Source organism: Clytia hemisphaerica, unplaced genomic scaffold, assembly GCF_902728285.1.
Source record: "Clytia hemisphaerica strain Z4C2 unplaced genomic scaffold, Clytia hemisphaerica genome assembly, whole genome shotgun sequence".
Taxonomy (NCBI): Eukaryota; Metazoa; Cnidaria; class Hydrozoa; order Leptothecata; family Clytiidae; genus Clytia; species Clytia hemisphaerica.
Genome location: NW_027104525.1, coordinates 557955 through 574640, shown reverse-complemented (window position 1 = coordinate 574640; position 16686 = coordinate 557955). Strand labels below are relative to the sequence as shown.

General features: G+C 35.3%; 2 protein-coding genes across 2 annotated transcripts; both read right to left on the bottom strand.

Moving 5' to 3' along the window:
- Nucleotides 1-568: 568 nt before the first annotated feature.
- Nucleotides 569-11486, bottom strand: LOC136822027 (probable oxidoreductase PXDNL). The gene is made up of 6 exons (XM_067078246.1): nucleotides 11146-11486; nucleotides 10354-10653; nucleotides 5858-5978; nucleotides 4639-4829; nucleotides 1087-1389; nucleotides 569-924 (listed from the first exon to the last, which is right to left on the bottom strand). Exons 1-6 carry the CDS (start codon nucleotides 11306-11308, stop codon nucleotides 569-571), a joined length of 1434 nt encoding a protein of 477 aa, XP_066934347.1. The 5' UTR covers nucleotides 11309-11486.
- A 971-nt stretch (nucleotides 11487-12457) lies between these two features.
- On the bottom strand, nucleotides 12458-16190 carry LOC136822026 (neuropilin-1a-like). Its single transcript, XM_067078245.1, has 5 exons — nucleotides 16092-16190; nucleotides 15596-15754; nucleotides 14865-15020; nucleotides 12766-12950; nucleotides 12458-12571 (listed from the first exon to the last, which is right to left on the bottom strand). The coding sequence occupies exons 1-5, from the start codon at nucleotides 16150-16152 to the stop codon at nucleotides 12458-12460; spliced, it is 675 nt and encodes a 224-aa protein (XP_066934346.1). The 5' UTR covers nucleotides 16153-16190.
- Between the last annotated feature and the right edge of the window lie 496 nt (nucleotides 16191-16686).

Here is a 16686-nt window from a genome sequence, read left to right as displayed (position 1 = left end):
ATCTGGAAAAGAAGAGGCAAAGAAAGCTACTTGTTACACTCTATAACTCATCAAGTATTTAACGCAGAAGAATAAATGTGACAATTTATTTATGCGAAAGGCAAGGTTTTCGAAAATAACCACGACAATCAGCAATCATTGATTTCAACCTATTCTTGAAACAAGAAAATCAAGAAAATTTTATTAATATTAAGGCCATTTGTAATCATACTCTTCAAGTCTCAATACCATTGGTTAAAACCTTTCGAGAGTCATTGTTATTTCTGATAACGATGTAATAATTCATACTAACGAAAAATCATAATCTTTCAACATTAGAAAACCCTGTTTTGTGGTTAGATTCAGACTCACTTCATTAGAAAGAGGATAGTCTAACCTAAATTTTGAGGCGAAATTTTTAAAACTTTGGTTCAGGGGTTTACAAAATTAATTTCTCTTTCTGGTTCTTTAATTCTTGACCATTATCGTGAGATGACAGTTAAGTCGACGCTCTCTAATTTTATTTTAACCCGTTTTTGATACGCTGTGGGCCCTCAACAACAAAAAAGACATAGTGTTTCATTTGTATTTAAGATAGTAAGGGATTTTTATAAAACTTACAAATGATGCTTATTAACGTCTTATTGGTATCCATAGCAGCAATATTTCCTGCCAGTGTGTTTTTGGCTTCGCATGTCCATTCTCCAGAATATTCTATCTGCACGGTCGTAAACAAAAGCGAATGATAGGTTTTCAAGCTGTCTGATAATTTTGTTTCATCACTCACCACTCTTCCGTCTCCCGGCTCAATGTAAAGAGCTCCGTCGAAATACCAATCGATATCCGGTTGTGGATTACCGGTCGCCGTACAATTGATCTTGAGGTTACTTTCATATTCGGTTGCCGTAATTTCAACAGGTGGGAAATCAATAATGGTGGGTGGATCTGTGGATAGAAAGTGAATAGAAAATCATGCTCCTTAAGAGGGACTGCTTTTTGGAAAGAAGGACATCAAAGCTTTTCAAGGTCAATTATTATTGCATAAAAGCTGATTTTCACAGCAAAAAGTCATGAACATGAAAAAAAAAATGAAGAAGATGAACTTACAGAGTACATCAACAGTTGTTGCAAAGCTGACATTCCCCAAACTGTTGGACGCAAGACATGTATATACACCAGCATGGTCCGTCGCTACTCCGGTGATTCGGAAATTGCTAGTAGTGTGGTAAGAATCTGGTTGGTTCTCAGTATTGGTGATAGTATGCGTTGCATTAGGGGTAATTTCTACACCATCTTTGAGCCAAGTGAATGTTGGGAGTTCGTTACTCGTAGCAACACATAATAAACGCAACATGGTATCCTGGTTGACTTGCTCCAATGCGTTTGGGTTTGCAGTCAGTTCTGGTGGATCTAATGGTGAAAAAAAGCAATTCAAAGGTCATATCATGCTGTAGAGCCGTGTTAGTACATCAGAGTCATACAACTCAAACAAGTTTTATGGACCCTTCAGTTAACAATGCCTTACAAACCTTACTTCATAACTTGAAATTTCCTTTACTCGAAAAAATTAGTGTTCCCGCGTTCGAGTTATGGAGACTCCAATTTATTTCGCTTATTTTAATGGAATGGTAACACGTCAATTCTTGTTGATGTCAAGGTTACGTTTTAAGAAAGGTGGGAGAATGGTGCACCATAAGAATGGTGTATTAACATTTAATCATACATATTCATCTTAATCAGTATCCATTTTTATCAGCATTCTTAGAATAGGATCTTGAAGTGCGCGTGTGTGTCAGGAATACGTCGTTACTCGTCCGAAAACACTAAATTTTGCCCTTTAATTTGCTGTTTTTAAAACAAAGAGTGATTTTCTTGAGTGATTTCGATTAGACAAAATGACTTAATCGACGCATAATATCAGGAATTGAAGGCACCGGCTGATTGACAATCTTAACAATGTAATGTCTCCGATCTATGAAATAGACCTCCAAACACTCACGCAGGGTTTAAAGCATAAGGAGGTGAATTAGTACTAGTAATCTCATGGTTATGAGGGAAATTCAGGATAAATTTCCAGAGGTCAATTTTGAAATTTTTGAAATTTCCCGAGTGCAACGAGGGAAATTTAAAACATTTCGAAATTTGACCGAGGGTAATTTATCCAGAATTTCACGAAACCAAGCATGGGATTCCTGGTTAATCTTATGGTTTGGATTGAAATTCTAACAATTCTGAAAGACGTCAATTTAACACTGGAAATTAATCTGAAACTTTAAAAAGAGGTCTCAAAAAAGTTATAGAAACGCGAATCGAGTTTTAATTAGAAAGCATTTCATTTACTTAAGCCTTCGGAGTTAGTAAGAAATTCGAAAAAGGTGATGAATTTCCAAACGATGGAAATTTCACTTTTGCGGGAAATTACAAAATCTTGGAGGGAAATTACAAAAGCTAGGAGGGAAATTACAAGTTCGCGGGAAATTACAAATTAACGTAAGCAAAAACGTCAATCGAATTTCAATCAACCATGAGATTAAAAAGAAAATTGGGAAATCTTCAGGCAATGCAGTGTATTTTATTTTATTTATTTGAAGCAAAATCTACAATACACCTGCATTACCTGAAGACTTCGCCAGCATGAAGCACCGTGTAGCAATTGTAAGTTAGTTCTTTTTTTCTTATATCATCATGTATATTCTTAACTTTTTTTTGGAAAATCATCCTAAAATATTCAAACAGCATTCTTAGGTTAGGATCCTAATTCAGACTAGATTTAACAGTTAGTACATACGTCTCAACAGGTGTCAAAATTCCATGATGGTGATATTCTTAGCATATTCTTAATTTTTTGGCCATTTTCATCATGGAGATATAAAGTGTATTCTTATAAAACAAAGCGAGTAGTGTTTAATCACAATTGAAATTTGACGATAAAGTCGTTTTAAAATGAAAGATAGCGTAATGATAATTTAATCGACTGTCATACTATGAAAAAATTGAGACCGCCGTTTCCAGGGAGTGCCTCACCTATGGCAACTATGACATTCAAACTTATTTTTTAACTCAGTAGTTGCATTGTGGGACCAGCAAATGCATGGATGCTTTGCGAAGACGAGATGGTAGATGTTATTGCGTAGATGGATAAAAATGTAGACATGAAAATGACGGAGGCGAGAGGAATGAGTACAAGTTGGTCACCTGGAAGTATCCATCGATTACAGCATTTTACATTCCGCTGAATATCGAGTTGGTAATTTTTTGAAGTATGTAAGCGGGTCGGTTGGAAAAGTCCTTAGTTTAAGACCGGTCTCCACTTTCGCGCGAAATGGGCGACAGTTTTTTTCTCAACCTTTTTTGCCTGAAGAAAAGATTACGTCATAAAAAAGTTTCGCGCGAACAAAATAAAGTTGAAGGAAGTTCTACTTTTTTCATCTGTTACGCCAATTTTGACCAATGGAATTGCTTCATTTTTCAACCGACCAATGAGCTTACAAAAACGTCAAAAAATTGTCGTGCGAAAGTGGAGGCCGGCCTTTAGTCTTTATTTAATAGGTTGACTCATCTCATCATCAAACTTCAAATTGCTACGACCACCAAACGTTTTTTTATAAGCATAACGCTTATAAGTATATCCAGGCTCAAACCTTGGAAAAACTTAAGCGTTTTTAAGAGCCTCAGATTACAAAAAGTAATTTTCACCATTACGTAAGCATATTTAAGGCTCGTAAATTTTATTTGCCAAGCATAATGAGGCTCACAGAAATTTACCCCATGCTTATAAAAAAACGTGGATTTTCAATTTCACTTTTCAGCTCCTTCAGCAGATACCATCCCATATCAAGGAAGGATGAAAACATTCAAGTTAGTGCACGTGTCTGGAGGTTTAAAAGGTTCATTTGATAAGTTCAGTCACGGGCCATCCAAATAGAGTTATGATCATAGCGTGAGGAAAGCTAAAGATGATTTCAAACGAACGCTCAAAATGAATTAATTATACCTACAAATCGTCATTCAAACACTTTGTTCAAAATACCGGGAGCCGATAAAAATGCAGATGAGTTGATCATGTATGAATCCAATTCACGTAAACAAGGATCAAGAGATGAGGATTTGGTTTACTGAAAATCTCTTCGATCACTGTGAAAGTAATAACTCTGGTTCCCTGGTACACACGTATTCGAGTTTACACAAAATTTTGTTAAAAAAGTCTGTCTAAAACTACAATATAAGGATTTATCCAATTAGGGAAAAAATCATGTAAAAACGAGTTAGAGTTAAGATCCTCTTCAAGTACACACTATCTTTGATAATAACACAAGTATTTTAACTGTTCTTTTTTTTTCAAACATTTTAGATTCAGAGATACAGGATGTTCTTAGTTAGATGTTCTCGTTAGTCCATATTCCATTGCTACTTTAGTAGGATGTAATTTCTCTATTATGATTTAAAAAAAGTGAACGAAATTTCAAAGAGAAACCAATAATGTTTCTATATTGGTATGTTCACTGCTTAGTGACACAGAATACAATGAGTCAATTGTTTGTGACAACTCAAACAAGTGGAGAGAAAATTAAATAGGAGTCCCGTGTTCAGGACACCGTGTTCGTAATCTACTAATTAGGAGCGGGCCTCCCATATAACCAAACATTCGAGATGACTTACACATGACATTAAAGTAAGTTGTTTCATTATCGGTTCCAATGGAATTGCTTGCCAAGCACATGAGCGTTCCCAGATCGTCCTTATCCAAAGTGTTCATGATGAGCGTGCTCTCTACCTTAACCTCTGTGTCTGTACTACTGACCGTCATCTGTGAAGCGGAATGGCGTGAAATGGGTAGGTTGTTCAAATACCTTGAAAAGAAAAAGGTCGTGATAAAACTTTTACGATATTTTAATATTTACACATCCTTATCAAGTTTCAAATAAGGCGAGACCAATTTAATTTGTTGTTCTACGGGCAGATTGTTAGAAAAATATGAGTTGGTCGGTAAAATAAGAATAAATTTTTCATTTATCAGGGCCGTTGGTAAGGTACCGAAAATATTTCCCAAAAAAAATCTGGATCTAGAAGTCACTTCTTTTATCTTCAATGAAGATCATAATAAAACATTAGTGTATGGAATGCTTGATTTTCTAAATTTTTCTATTTCTTGAATTAATTTGCAGCTTTATTCAAAATTAATTCTTACAAACAACTAGTGTGTAAAATCTATTGTAGTGGAAATTTATTTTAGCAAAAATAGGGTAGAACAACAAATTAAATTGATGTCGCCTACGAAGATTTATAACTATCGACTTATGCGGCAGAAGCTGAGTGCCAGGGTTCTCCATACAAGGGGCGAATGACGTCAAATGTCTCTGAAGTCATTACATTGAAGTAATCACAAGCATAAGTCTTTTCACGGTCAATGAGAATTATAGATAATGAGGACCAACAACGCGCCCTGATAACGACTTTCCTTTGGTCTAAAATGGAGGCGCAATCAGTCCTGATTACCTAAGATTCATCGTGGCAAGGTCTATAAACATTTGACGTATTTCGACGTGATCTTTGTAAACTTGAACCCAATTCTATATCAACCCTTGGCGCTTTTGAGGAGACTGGTAACGAAATTCGACCGCGCTGCTAAGGGTTGATAGGTTTATTGTCGATAGGGTTGATAGCTTGGGCTACGTTGATATGATAAATCAATTCCCGGATAGGTCTTAAATTTGTTCAAACCTTCAAAATTGAATAACTCAAGTGCTTATTTAATAAGCAGCGTAAAAGTTTTGTTGTTCCCTTGAGTCATCTCGAGTCCAACAGATGATCGCATAAACAAGAAAATTGAGACCATCAAATACTCTCTCCCCTTCAACCAAAAAAAATCTTTACGTACCATTGAATAGTGAGAGGGCCAGGGTAACCAACAGCGGTACATTTGCGAACGATATTGGTGTCACCAGTCGTGTGATTGTCATATTCTTGGATCCAAGTATGGCTCGTAATATTCACCGCGTCTGAACAAAGAAGCATTATTAAGTGCGTTGTCAACAGTATTAGTAAATCAAAAAGGCTCTTGAAAACCTTTATCATTCCACCAAGATAACAAAAATATTAGTAGCTTGATAGGTAGTATGGGATATCCGTAAAATGAATGGCTTTAAAGGGTCACCTGTCAATTTTCAAAACTCGTATGTAGATCAACGGTATTACCAATAGACATTCCTAAATTCATATAATATTATACGGCCCGTCATTTATGTCAGCAAACAGGACATCAAACAAGGGGTTTAAATAGTTTGGAATCCCAGTATTTTCCAAATTTAGTAACAGTAAAGAAAAGGCGAGCCAGCAGGCAGCGAGTCTTCTAGAAAGACTGTCTGAAAGTCCTCGATTATTGGTTTTACCAATTATCCCTTTATCCAATTTATCAAATTCAATAGTAATCAAACTACCACTAATATACAGGGTGCCCCGAAAAAAGCATCGATTCGTACCACTTCTATAGAAAGAAAGTTCTTGTGTGTGTTTCACTAAATTTGCAATGTTTATCATATTAATTTGTCATGAGACATCTTTTATGAATATCTTTTACAAAATACAATTCTCAATAACTTTAAACGTCATGAAAATTGTAAAGAAAGTTAATGACTGTTGTAAAAGCAGTTATTGTGTTAGCATGTATTTCTTACATTTTGTTAAACACAAGCAACAACTTTCTACTCCTCTACTCAAAATCATGTTCAAACTCGATACTTTTTTGAATATTTCCCCGCTATAAGGGGAAATATTAGTTAAAAAGGCATTTCTCCGATCCTTGGCTACTTACGCCCTTTTTGCGCCCTTAAAGGGGGCGGCAATCCGCCACCACATTGCGAAGCTTGTTTTTGTTTTCATTTGCCTTAGTTATTCAGACAAAATCGCACGGATTTACCTTGATGTTACGCGCATGTTTTTGAGTAATCAAGACACGAATAATTCAGACCAAAATACAAGATGGACGAAAATTCACTCTTGGCTTTTTAAAAGTTATAACTCTTTTCTGACGAACAAAAAACATACAATTTTCATCTAATTGGCGACCAATAATTACATGAAATGTGAGGCTAACACTTCAACTGTAATCATCAGTAATTTCAAGAGTTTTTCATCATTGATTACAAAGATATCCATGGATTACCTCTTCCGAATACCAAACCAACCAACAACAACCAACTTAAAGATTTCAGAGACATTTGCTTGACATGAAGAAAACGCTACATCCCCATAACTTTGGACATTAAATGATTGGCAAAATGGTATTAACATTCTATTGAGATGTGAAACTGGTTCAAGTTGAAGAATTGATGAGAAAAATGGGCAGTACGAGAAATATTTTTGCTTTGAAATACAAACTCTTATATGGACAATGTCTCTGGAACAAGTTATATGAGATTTGTTTACCGAGTGACCCCAAAACAAAGTCTTTAATTCTTGGTTCTTACATTCATGAGGTCAGAGGTTTTGTGGATTTTCTAAACTTTTGAAACTTGTGTGATTGTTTTGGTACGTGTTTTGGTTGTTTTCCTGACTAAAGACACTTTTGAATGTGTGATTGTTTTCTCTGACTAGAGATACTGTGAGCGTGTATTTAATAAACATTGCATCTTGGTAGGGAGGTCAGGCCTTACGCGTGCGGCAGTAACAAAACATAGATTTTCGAAAAAAAATATTCAAGCTTACATATCTCAAGGAAGGAAACCTTTTTTAACATAAGTATTTTCTCCAAAGTGTAGAGAATTTGTTTAGCTTTCTTTTGAAGAAAAAATCAGCACATCATGTCTTCATGTTCCTTCAAAATTTGAAAATGAGTACTCGCGGGTGAGTTTTTTCAAACTTCTTGTTCGCGGCACGGCAAAATTTTTTATCCGGGGGTTCTAAAATCCAAAGCGCTAGCCACTCGAAACAGCTATCGACCTGGAATTTTTTGCATCGTTCCCCGCAATAGTTTAGCTTTTGAGACGTACCACGTTCGTTGGTTGGAGCAACGTATATTTTTCAGGAAGTCAAATTATGTACTTAAAATGCGTTTTTTTCATTGAAAAAATCAAATTTTTTTATCGAACGTGAATTTTTTAGAAAGAACAATGATTTTTCTTTCCAAATGTGAAAAAAGTAAGAATCAAGCTGTTTCCGGTGGCAAGCGCTAAGGGAAAGATTATGGTGTAATTACCGCCATTTCAGCTACATCTACGGAAAATAAAACTCGCACCAAACCTCTCGCGCGGAATTTTTCATAAAACACTTTCGCTTTTGGTGCCGTAATGAAGGTACAAAATGGCTGGCGATGCGTGCACGAAAATGCTTGAAAAATTGAACTTCAAAATGTATATAATTTTCAAGTGCCTTCAGAGGTTTACCGTGCACTTAAGAAAATTATGAACAGCTGTTATCAGGTTACCTTCAGCTGAAACAAAATGATAGCTTTTTTCTGAGAAAGGAAGATAATTTTTTGTGCCTTCCACCACATAAGTTTGTTTTGATTTTTTTCCCATCAAAAGTCACGTGATATTTTTATCTCGATCACTCCGCCTCAGCTGGAAATTCCCCTATGCACCCTAAAAGTAATCGAGTTTTAGAAAAACAATAACAAACCGTGTTATGTGGTGGCGGATTGCCCCTTTAATAACGCCCACGCCTCTCCCGATCGATTTGTGCAGTGAGACGGAACTCTTGTCTATTGTGTAAAACCTTTAGTCAGGATTAATCAATGTGCGATTTTTATTGAGGAAATTTAACTCACCATGTGGTGCATGTTCTGGACTGTTTTGGTTGTCAACTCGACGGAATTGGAAACTTTCTCTCTGGTTATTTTTCAGACAGTCAGACAGCTTTAAAAGTGACTTTCAGGGATCTTTTTCCTAAGGATTTTTGAAATTTTTGGATGCAATATTTTTTTATTTTTTTTTTTTTCTCCTAAAAGTGCCATACAGTGTGCTGGTGATTAAGGAAGCATTGATCACCAACAGTGTGAGTAAACAACAGTGCTTGATCACTAAAGAGGTACACGGCAAAAATATAAACCTTGTCTGCTTGAGCAGATTGATTTACATTCTCGACAAAGAGGTCGATAAAACAAACCTTGTCTGCTTGTTGAGCAGATTGATTATTTACACTCTCGACAAAGAAGTCGATAGAAAAACTATTGTCCGATATTTCATACACGGCAAAAATATAAACCTTGTCTGCTTGAGCAGATTGATTTACATTCTCGACAAATAAAAGAAGTCGATAGAAAAACTATTGTCCGATATTTCAGGTTGACATATATTCTTGACAAAGAGGTCAATAGAATAAAGCATCTCTTCTTAAAGAAGTCATTGCCAAAAAAATGACAAAACGGTCACAATGCAATTGTTTGACCTTTGCCTTTATGATTCCAATAAAAACTGCTGATTTGGCCTATCCCATTTGTGCTGGTTTCCTTGATTTTTAACAAACTTAGCTTTACTGTTCTTTTGTTATACATTTTTTAATATACATTATATACATATATATATTAATATACATTTTGTGCTTAATCTGAGGTTTACATTCAGTGTAATTTTTAAAACACATGACTACAATAATATGCAACGTTCCTCACTTTGACATTTTCTTGTTATGAACCCTCGTTACGCTCTTTCTTTATAAGAACCATGAAATTTGAGTTAAGCCTAAGCTTGTTCTTATTTTTTCTATTGTCTAGAATAGACCTATTGTTTCAGTCTAAACCTGATTGTTCTTATAAAAAAAGAGTGTATGCTGTTAACCCTTTCAGTACCGAGCCCTTTTTTCCATTTTTTTAGCCTACACTTTTTTATAAGCGTATCGTAATGCCCGAAGTTTTTATCATCTTATCCTGAAGATGAGCTTACTTTTTTAAATACAGTAGAGTCTCCATAACTCGAACCTCTATTACTCGAACGTCTCCTTAACTCGAACAAATTCGTTGGCAGCATGAAAATCTCCTAATAAACTCATATAAAAAATCCTCCATATATCGAATGTTCCCCTTTTTTGGCTCCATAACTCCAATTTTGTTTTCCTTTCCTGAACTTGAAAAATATAAGCAATCTGATTGGCTAAGAGACAAACCATATTTCTTTTTTGAAAATTTTGATTTTTGGGCCTGGGGTCGAGTTTTCATTTTTTTCAAAATCTTAAACTGCTACAATCAGACCTTTAAATAATAAATAATTCGAAAGTTACTGAAGTACGGCGCATAGGCTTCACTTTTTCTTGCCTGAGAAAGGTTAGAGATTGAACTCTAGCCCTTCGGGCTTTAAACTCAATGAGTCCATCTGCAAGTGTAAGGGGGAAATATTTAGTCGCATTTGTGCGAATCTTGTTTCTGATAGTAATAAAACTTACAATGCACGATAAGTGATACATTTTGTTGTACAGTCCCATAAATATTATCAGCGAAGCATTCGTACGTTCCATAATGTTCTAATTCAGTTGGATTGAAAGTAACCGTTGACGTTTTGAAGACGATGGTCCCTACACATTTATCGATAGTCTCTGTTGTGATGTTATCGTATAAGGCACCACCATCCAGTTTTTTCCAAGTGATTTCAGGCGCTGGATTCCCATAGAAGGTGCACATTAGACTTGATGATAGCGGTTTGATACCGTAAACAGGACTTGTGTAATTATCAAGGATCGGTTGCGCTTAAAATGGAATAAGTTCAATCATGTCCTTCATGTTAAAGTTTGAAATTCTACATTATAGAAGTGACTTAGAATCGATTTTAGTGTTTAAAATTTTATAGGGAATTCGCTAGAATTTCGGTGTTTAAAATTTTAAAGGGAATTCCCTACAAATAGTATGCCCTTGATTGTAGCTCAGTACTAAGTATACCCGATATACTGGATTTTACCCACCCCTGTAGTGGGATGAAAAATTTTGGAATTATTGGAACTCCTCACAACCTTTGCTTGAAACTGGCGAATCGAAGGTGGGGGGTTTGGGTTGGCTGATTGCTTCGTAATTCTTTTGCATTTATACATAACCATAAAAAAACAATTATTTCATTTTTGTAGTACTCCGAGTTTCCTTTTTTTAGAGAATCGTCAGCTATTAAATAAGACCAAATTTGGTTTATACAAGTCTAGATTTTTGAAAAAAATTATTATAGAGTTATCATACATATGAATGCATACCTGTTACTTCCAAAGCCAGCGTTGCATTATCACCAAAGTCCATCACATTATACGGATGGCATGTATAATCACCACTGTCTGAATACGCCACAGATGAAATATTGTATATCCCATCAGTAACGTTGGCAACCAAGCTACCATCTTTGTAGATGAGGTAATACATGGGTTCAGTGGATGCATCAGTATCACATTGTAGAAGTGTTGTGGAAAGAAGATGAACCGGGTTCACTGTCGCATTCAATGTTGTGTTTCTCGGAGCGTCTGAAGAAAACCAATCTTAAAAATTCGGAATGGGCTCTTCCAGAAAATGTTCGTACATAGGGGGTGGAGGATATATTGTCCGGGGGGGATGGTGAAAAATTTACAAAATTTACCTTGTTGCCCTGTTTTGGGGTAATTTTGAATGTCCGGGGGATCGAATTATATTTGTTCAGGGTTGTAGACCTGTTGTCTGGACTGAATGATTATTTTTGAAATATTTTTTCACAGTGATCACGTTCGATGATCAAGGATTCACTTCAGTGAAAATGATAGTTATAGCACTTTTTTACAAGATCTTCATTTTTTTCTTCTTCATTTTCATCTTCATTTTTAGAATTTTTTTAAATATTTTTTTATTTCAAATTGTTCCACTCACTAAAATCTTTCCGATGATACCAAATTTATAAAGATTAAAGAATTGCTTCAAAAGTTATAGGTAAAAGAAAAAAGAGTGCACACTTATCGTGAATAGACTTTAATTATTAATTATTATCCATATAGCGGTCATTAAGTAATCCATTAAAGGCTCAATCTGCGGGCGGTATTGAAAGGTTTTGTGACTCAAATTGTCATACCCGCGCTGAGGAAACTAAAGCGCCAGGCTTCATAGGGCTAAAATATCATTAACGGCCCGGGTAAAGGGCAATAACGTCATTTGCGGCCCGCTCGGATTTGGATTGAAGTCGTTGCATTGAAGCGAAGAGACTAAACTAACGTCAGAAAAAAACATTTTTTGGTCATTTGCGGCCCGCTCGCAAGGTGTTAAAAATTTTTTGAAGACATTGTATTGAAGCGAAAAGAATTGGTTGACGCTAGAAAAAAACGTTGTTTGAATGTCCGATATGGATAATAATAGTAATAGCGGTAAGTTTTCGTTCGTTGTTGTCATTAATTCTGCCCTTGCAATTTGATTATTAGCCCTCTACATAGTGCCATTTTCCCAAATTACACTATCGGGCGAATAATCAAACTACACGGGCAGAAAATAACAACAACGACCTCAAACTGAACGCTATTGTTATATTAATTAATTAAAAATACCAATAGGTAATTAATTAATTATAATTAAAGCTCTCATACCTGGACATGCGCCCAAGGACGCCTTCACATTATCAAGAGCAACAATTGATGTTGGACCATCACCAACTATCACTTGGAATGAAATCTAAATAAACAAGTATAAACATTTATAAATATTGGAAGAAATATGAGTCATTTTACATATTTTTACCACTACAAGCTTATAAATACTCATGTCTGAAAATGTCGTAAAGAACAGCCAAGCCTTGGCCGAAGTTTACCAGTTCTTATGAACAAAGGTGTATAAATATAAATAGAAAAAAAGGTTGAGCGTCTTACCCTGTAAAAGTTTTTACCAGATACCAACGGAATTGTCATTGATGTAGAGATCCAATTGTCTCCTTGATTGCCAGTAGCCACTAGAACTTCTTTTCGATCTCCATCACTGAGGTTCAGTGGATCAATCTGTGGTTTAGGTGAAGGTGGTAAAGCGTCGCTTGATGTCGGGTGTTCCCGAATCACATCTACAAATACAGGATAAACACACTGTATGGATATCTTAGCTCGTACCTTTGTAAGTTTTAAAACAGAGAAAGTAAACCTTCTTCGTGTGATGTATAACACTTGATCTATGAAAATTTACAGCGTTTGAAAAAGCCGCGCTTTCTGTTTTTTGGACCTACCTTGGAGGTCCTATAAATGAACCGATGTCCGTCCGTTCGTCCGTTCGTTCGTTCGTTCGTCCGTCTGTTACCAGCTTTTCTCGAGATTGGCTCATTAGTTTTTTCTGATTTTTGGCACAATGATGCAAAATGGTAATGCCCAAAATGTGACGGAGCCCGATTTTCGAAAAAAAATCATTTCCGGCCGAAAATGCCGGAAATATGCCGGAAAAACCGGTTTTTTGGCATTTTCTCAAGATTCCATCATTAGTTTTTTCTGATTTTTTGCACAAAGATGCGTATTAGCAATACCCAAAACTTGGCCGAGTCCGATTTTTGAGAAAAAATCTTTTCCGGCCGAAAATACCGGAAATATGCCGGAAATCGCCGTTTTTGCAGATTTTCATCGGACTTTTTCCTTATAATTGGTTGTATTTTTCACACAAAAACATTGTTAATAGCAATGTCCACGACAATTGTCAATAAAACTGATTTTTGAAGCCGGAACTTTCTAAAAATCGCCGGAACAGCCGATTTTCGCCGGAAAAACGGTACTTCTTGAATTTCTCGAGCTGTACTTTTATTTTTTTATGAAATTTTGCACACTGATGTAAAATGAGAATACCTAAAAAGTTACGGAGCCCGATTTTCGAAAAACATTTTTTTCCGGTCGAAAATGCCGGAAATATGCCGGAAAAACTGTTTAGTTTTTTCTGATTTTTTTTCTCAAAGATGCGTATTAATATTGTTCAATACATGGCCGAGTTTGATTTTTGAGGAAATTTTTTTTCCGGCCGAAAATGCCGGAAATATGCCGGAAATCGCCGCTTTTCTGGATTTTCATTGGACTTTTTCCTTACAATTGGTTGTTTTTTCATTCAAAAACATTATTAATAGCAATGCCCACCATCAAGCATGTTTCAATTTTCAATAAAATTAATTTTTGAAGCCGGAGCTATTTAAAAATCGCCGGAACAACCTATTTTTGCCGGAAAGACAGTATTTCTTGAATTTCTCGAGCTGTACTTTATATTTTTTTATGAAATTTTACACACTGATGCAATATGACAATACCGACGGAGCCCGATTTTAGAAAAACATTTTTTTCCGGCCGAAAATGCCGGAAATATGCTGGAAAAACCGGTTATTTTACATTTTCTCGAATTTTCATCAAAAGTTTTTTCTGATTTTTTGCAGAAAGATTCGTATTCGCAATGCTCAAAAAATGGCTGAGTTCGATTTTTGAGAAATTTTTTTTTCGGTTGAAAATGCCGGAAATCGCCGTTTTTGCAGATTTTCATTAGATTTTTTCCTTGTATTTCTATGTTTTTTCACACAAAACATTATTGATAACAATGCTCACCATCAAGCATGATTCAATTGTCAATAAAACTGAATTTTGCGACCAGAACTTTCTATTTATTTTTCCCCTACAACCCTCCTCGTATTGCGATCCAACTTTCATCATCAGGTAGGTCCATTCAGCATCTAGCTTGTTTTTTCTAATTGTATTCATTTCCAAGTAAATACTTCAAGTAACTGAAGAGAGGATTAGAAACCGTTATCTGAAATATTGAAGAAAGTTCAAATAGTACATAGGGATTTTTTGGATCCTGAAATCCTAAGGTCTTATGTCTACCATTGAATGTGAGATTTAAAACTCTTCCCTTCTAGACTTAGTTAGAGCACTTTCAACTCGTCTGGTGTTACAACACTTCGTTGGGAATTTCCTTTTTTTGTCTCAAATATAATGAAAAGAATTGTATTTCGACTTACACAAACTTCCCATGGTGGCCCCGTTCATGTTGTAGAGGAAGCTTACACAAACATTAGTGTCAGTTGTTGGATTCATTGAAGTTGATTTACTCGAATGACAATGCTGTGTGTTAGGCAAACCGTTAGCTACAAGATAGAATTTGTCACCAGAAGAACCTAAAACGAGAGGATAAAAGAAGTTGTGATTATGGAAAGACGGTCAAAATGTATACAAGCATAGCCATACACGTTTTTTTATAAGAACGTCGAAAATTTTTGAAGCCTTTTTCGGTTGTTCTTAACTTTTGTAGTCTTAAACCTAAAAATCTTCTTAATATGTTCTTATTTCCACCATTTTTGGGGTATTTTTGTCTATATTCCTAAGAAATTAGGTGTTTTAGAGTTCACGAAGCGTTAAAATGTTCTTAACTCGTTATTAACATTTCGGCCATCGAAGCCTTAAATTCTTATAGTTTTTTTTATAAAAAAAACGTGTATGCACATTTTGAAACTCAATGTGGAATTTCGTATCGTGTTAATCATCTACTTTTATTTTTTTACTTTTTCTAACTTCGTCATGTTTTCCTGTATTATTGACATGAGGCCAAAAGCTCAATTTAGCGTTTGCCAATCTTTCCAGTAGGTGTGGGCCTCTGGCTCGATATTTTGGTTTTGAAAACAAACTTTTAATAAGGTCAAGAGATATAAGCTATTTTTTAGATTCTTAAAAATATCTTTAAAACAAAACTTACTTATAGTTGTAGGATCAGCACCATTCTGCGGTCCTGTGTTTGGACTTATAGGCGTAGATCGGATCTGCCACACATTACTATCTGGTTCCAACCAATGACCAAATAAGGAGCAGAATTTATCGCCAGTGTCTTTAAACCTACACATGTCAATGTCTCCACCTTTAAACAAAAATTCGAAACTCAAAAAAAAAAAGAAAAAAAAAGAAGATTCAAAGCGAGTTCAAACCTGCAAGAATGGAAATCTTAACATCATTAGCATTCGTGTTCTGTTGGCGGATAATTTTTTTCGCGCGTCAGACAAGTCTGTGCTTGTAGACAAGGAGATGGGAGCAGAAGACATTGAACAGATTTTAAAATTTACCAGAAATCAGATCACACTCCACATGAAAGTTTCATGCGGGTTGAGAAAACACACTGCTCTAGGACTAGCAGGACTTCATTTATATTGCACTCTTTTATTTTGGGAACAGGTCGACAAAAACAAAACTCAACTAACCTTCGATAGTTTGCAAATTGTATACCAAACATGCCAGCACCACAACAGAAAACGATTTCATGTTGACCACTTGAAAACAAACAAGAATCGCAAAATTGCGACTAAATATTTCCTTAAAAATGAAGGTCATTATTGCCATATACACTAGCAAGTAGCTGTCGCTAAGAATGTAGCAAAATTACGCATGTGTAGATTTTAAATTCGTTTTATCGATAAAATTTAAGTTGGAGGAAGAAAACTTGGTTTCAACTTTACTTTTGAGATAACATGGGATAGACGGTCGCTCACATCTCAAAAAGAGAAGTTATCGCTCACATGTTATCACAGTGAAAACGCCAAAAATTCTGAAATTGATTTGATTTTTTTAAAGTAGACATTTATAATAAAAATAAATATGCTCATCTTTTTCGCCATACTTTATTTACTTTGTAAGAACTAATTACCGAAAGATATATTGCCTTCAATCAAGAGTTATTGATTTGATTCTTATAAAGTAGATGCTTTATAATAAAAATAAATATGCTTATCTTTTTCGCCATCCTTTGTTTACTTTCTAATAACAAATTACCGAAAGGCATATTGCCTTTAATCAAGA

What these genes read in the sequence shown, in the direction of transcription:
- LOC136822027 (XM_067078246.1), bottom strand. Translation starts at nt 11,308, where the DNA reads ATGTATTACCTCATCTACAAAGATGGTAGCTTGGTTGCCAACGTTACT. An exon ending in TGTATCACTTATCGTGCATT is followed by an intron (nt 5,979 to 10,353) that starts GTAAGTTTTATT and finishes TTCTTTGTTCAG; the next exon opens with ACGCGGTGAATATTACGAGC. An exon ending in AACTTACTTTAATGTCATGT is followed by an intron (nt 1,390 to 4,638) that starts GTAAGTCATCTC and finishes TTTCACCATTAG; the next exon opens with ATCCACCAGAACTGACTGCA.
- LOC136822026 (XM_067078245.1), bottom strand. Translation starts at nt 16,152, where the DNA reads ATGAAATCGTTTTCTGTTGTGGTGCTGGCATGTTTGGTATACAATTTG. An exon ending in TGCTGATCCTACAACTATAA is followed by an intron (nt 15,021 to 15,595) that starts GTAAGTTTTGTT and finishes CTCTCGTTTTAG; the next exon opens with GTTCTTCTGGTGACAAATTC. An exon ending in CTGGTAAAAACTTTTACAGG is followed by an intron (nt 12,572 to 12,765) that starts GTAAGACGCTCA and finishes TTGTTTATTTAG; the next exon opens with ATTTCATTCCAAGTGATAGT.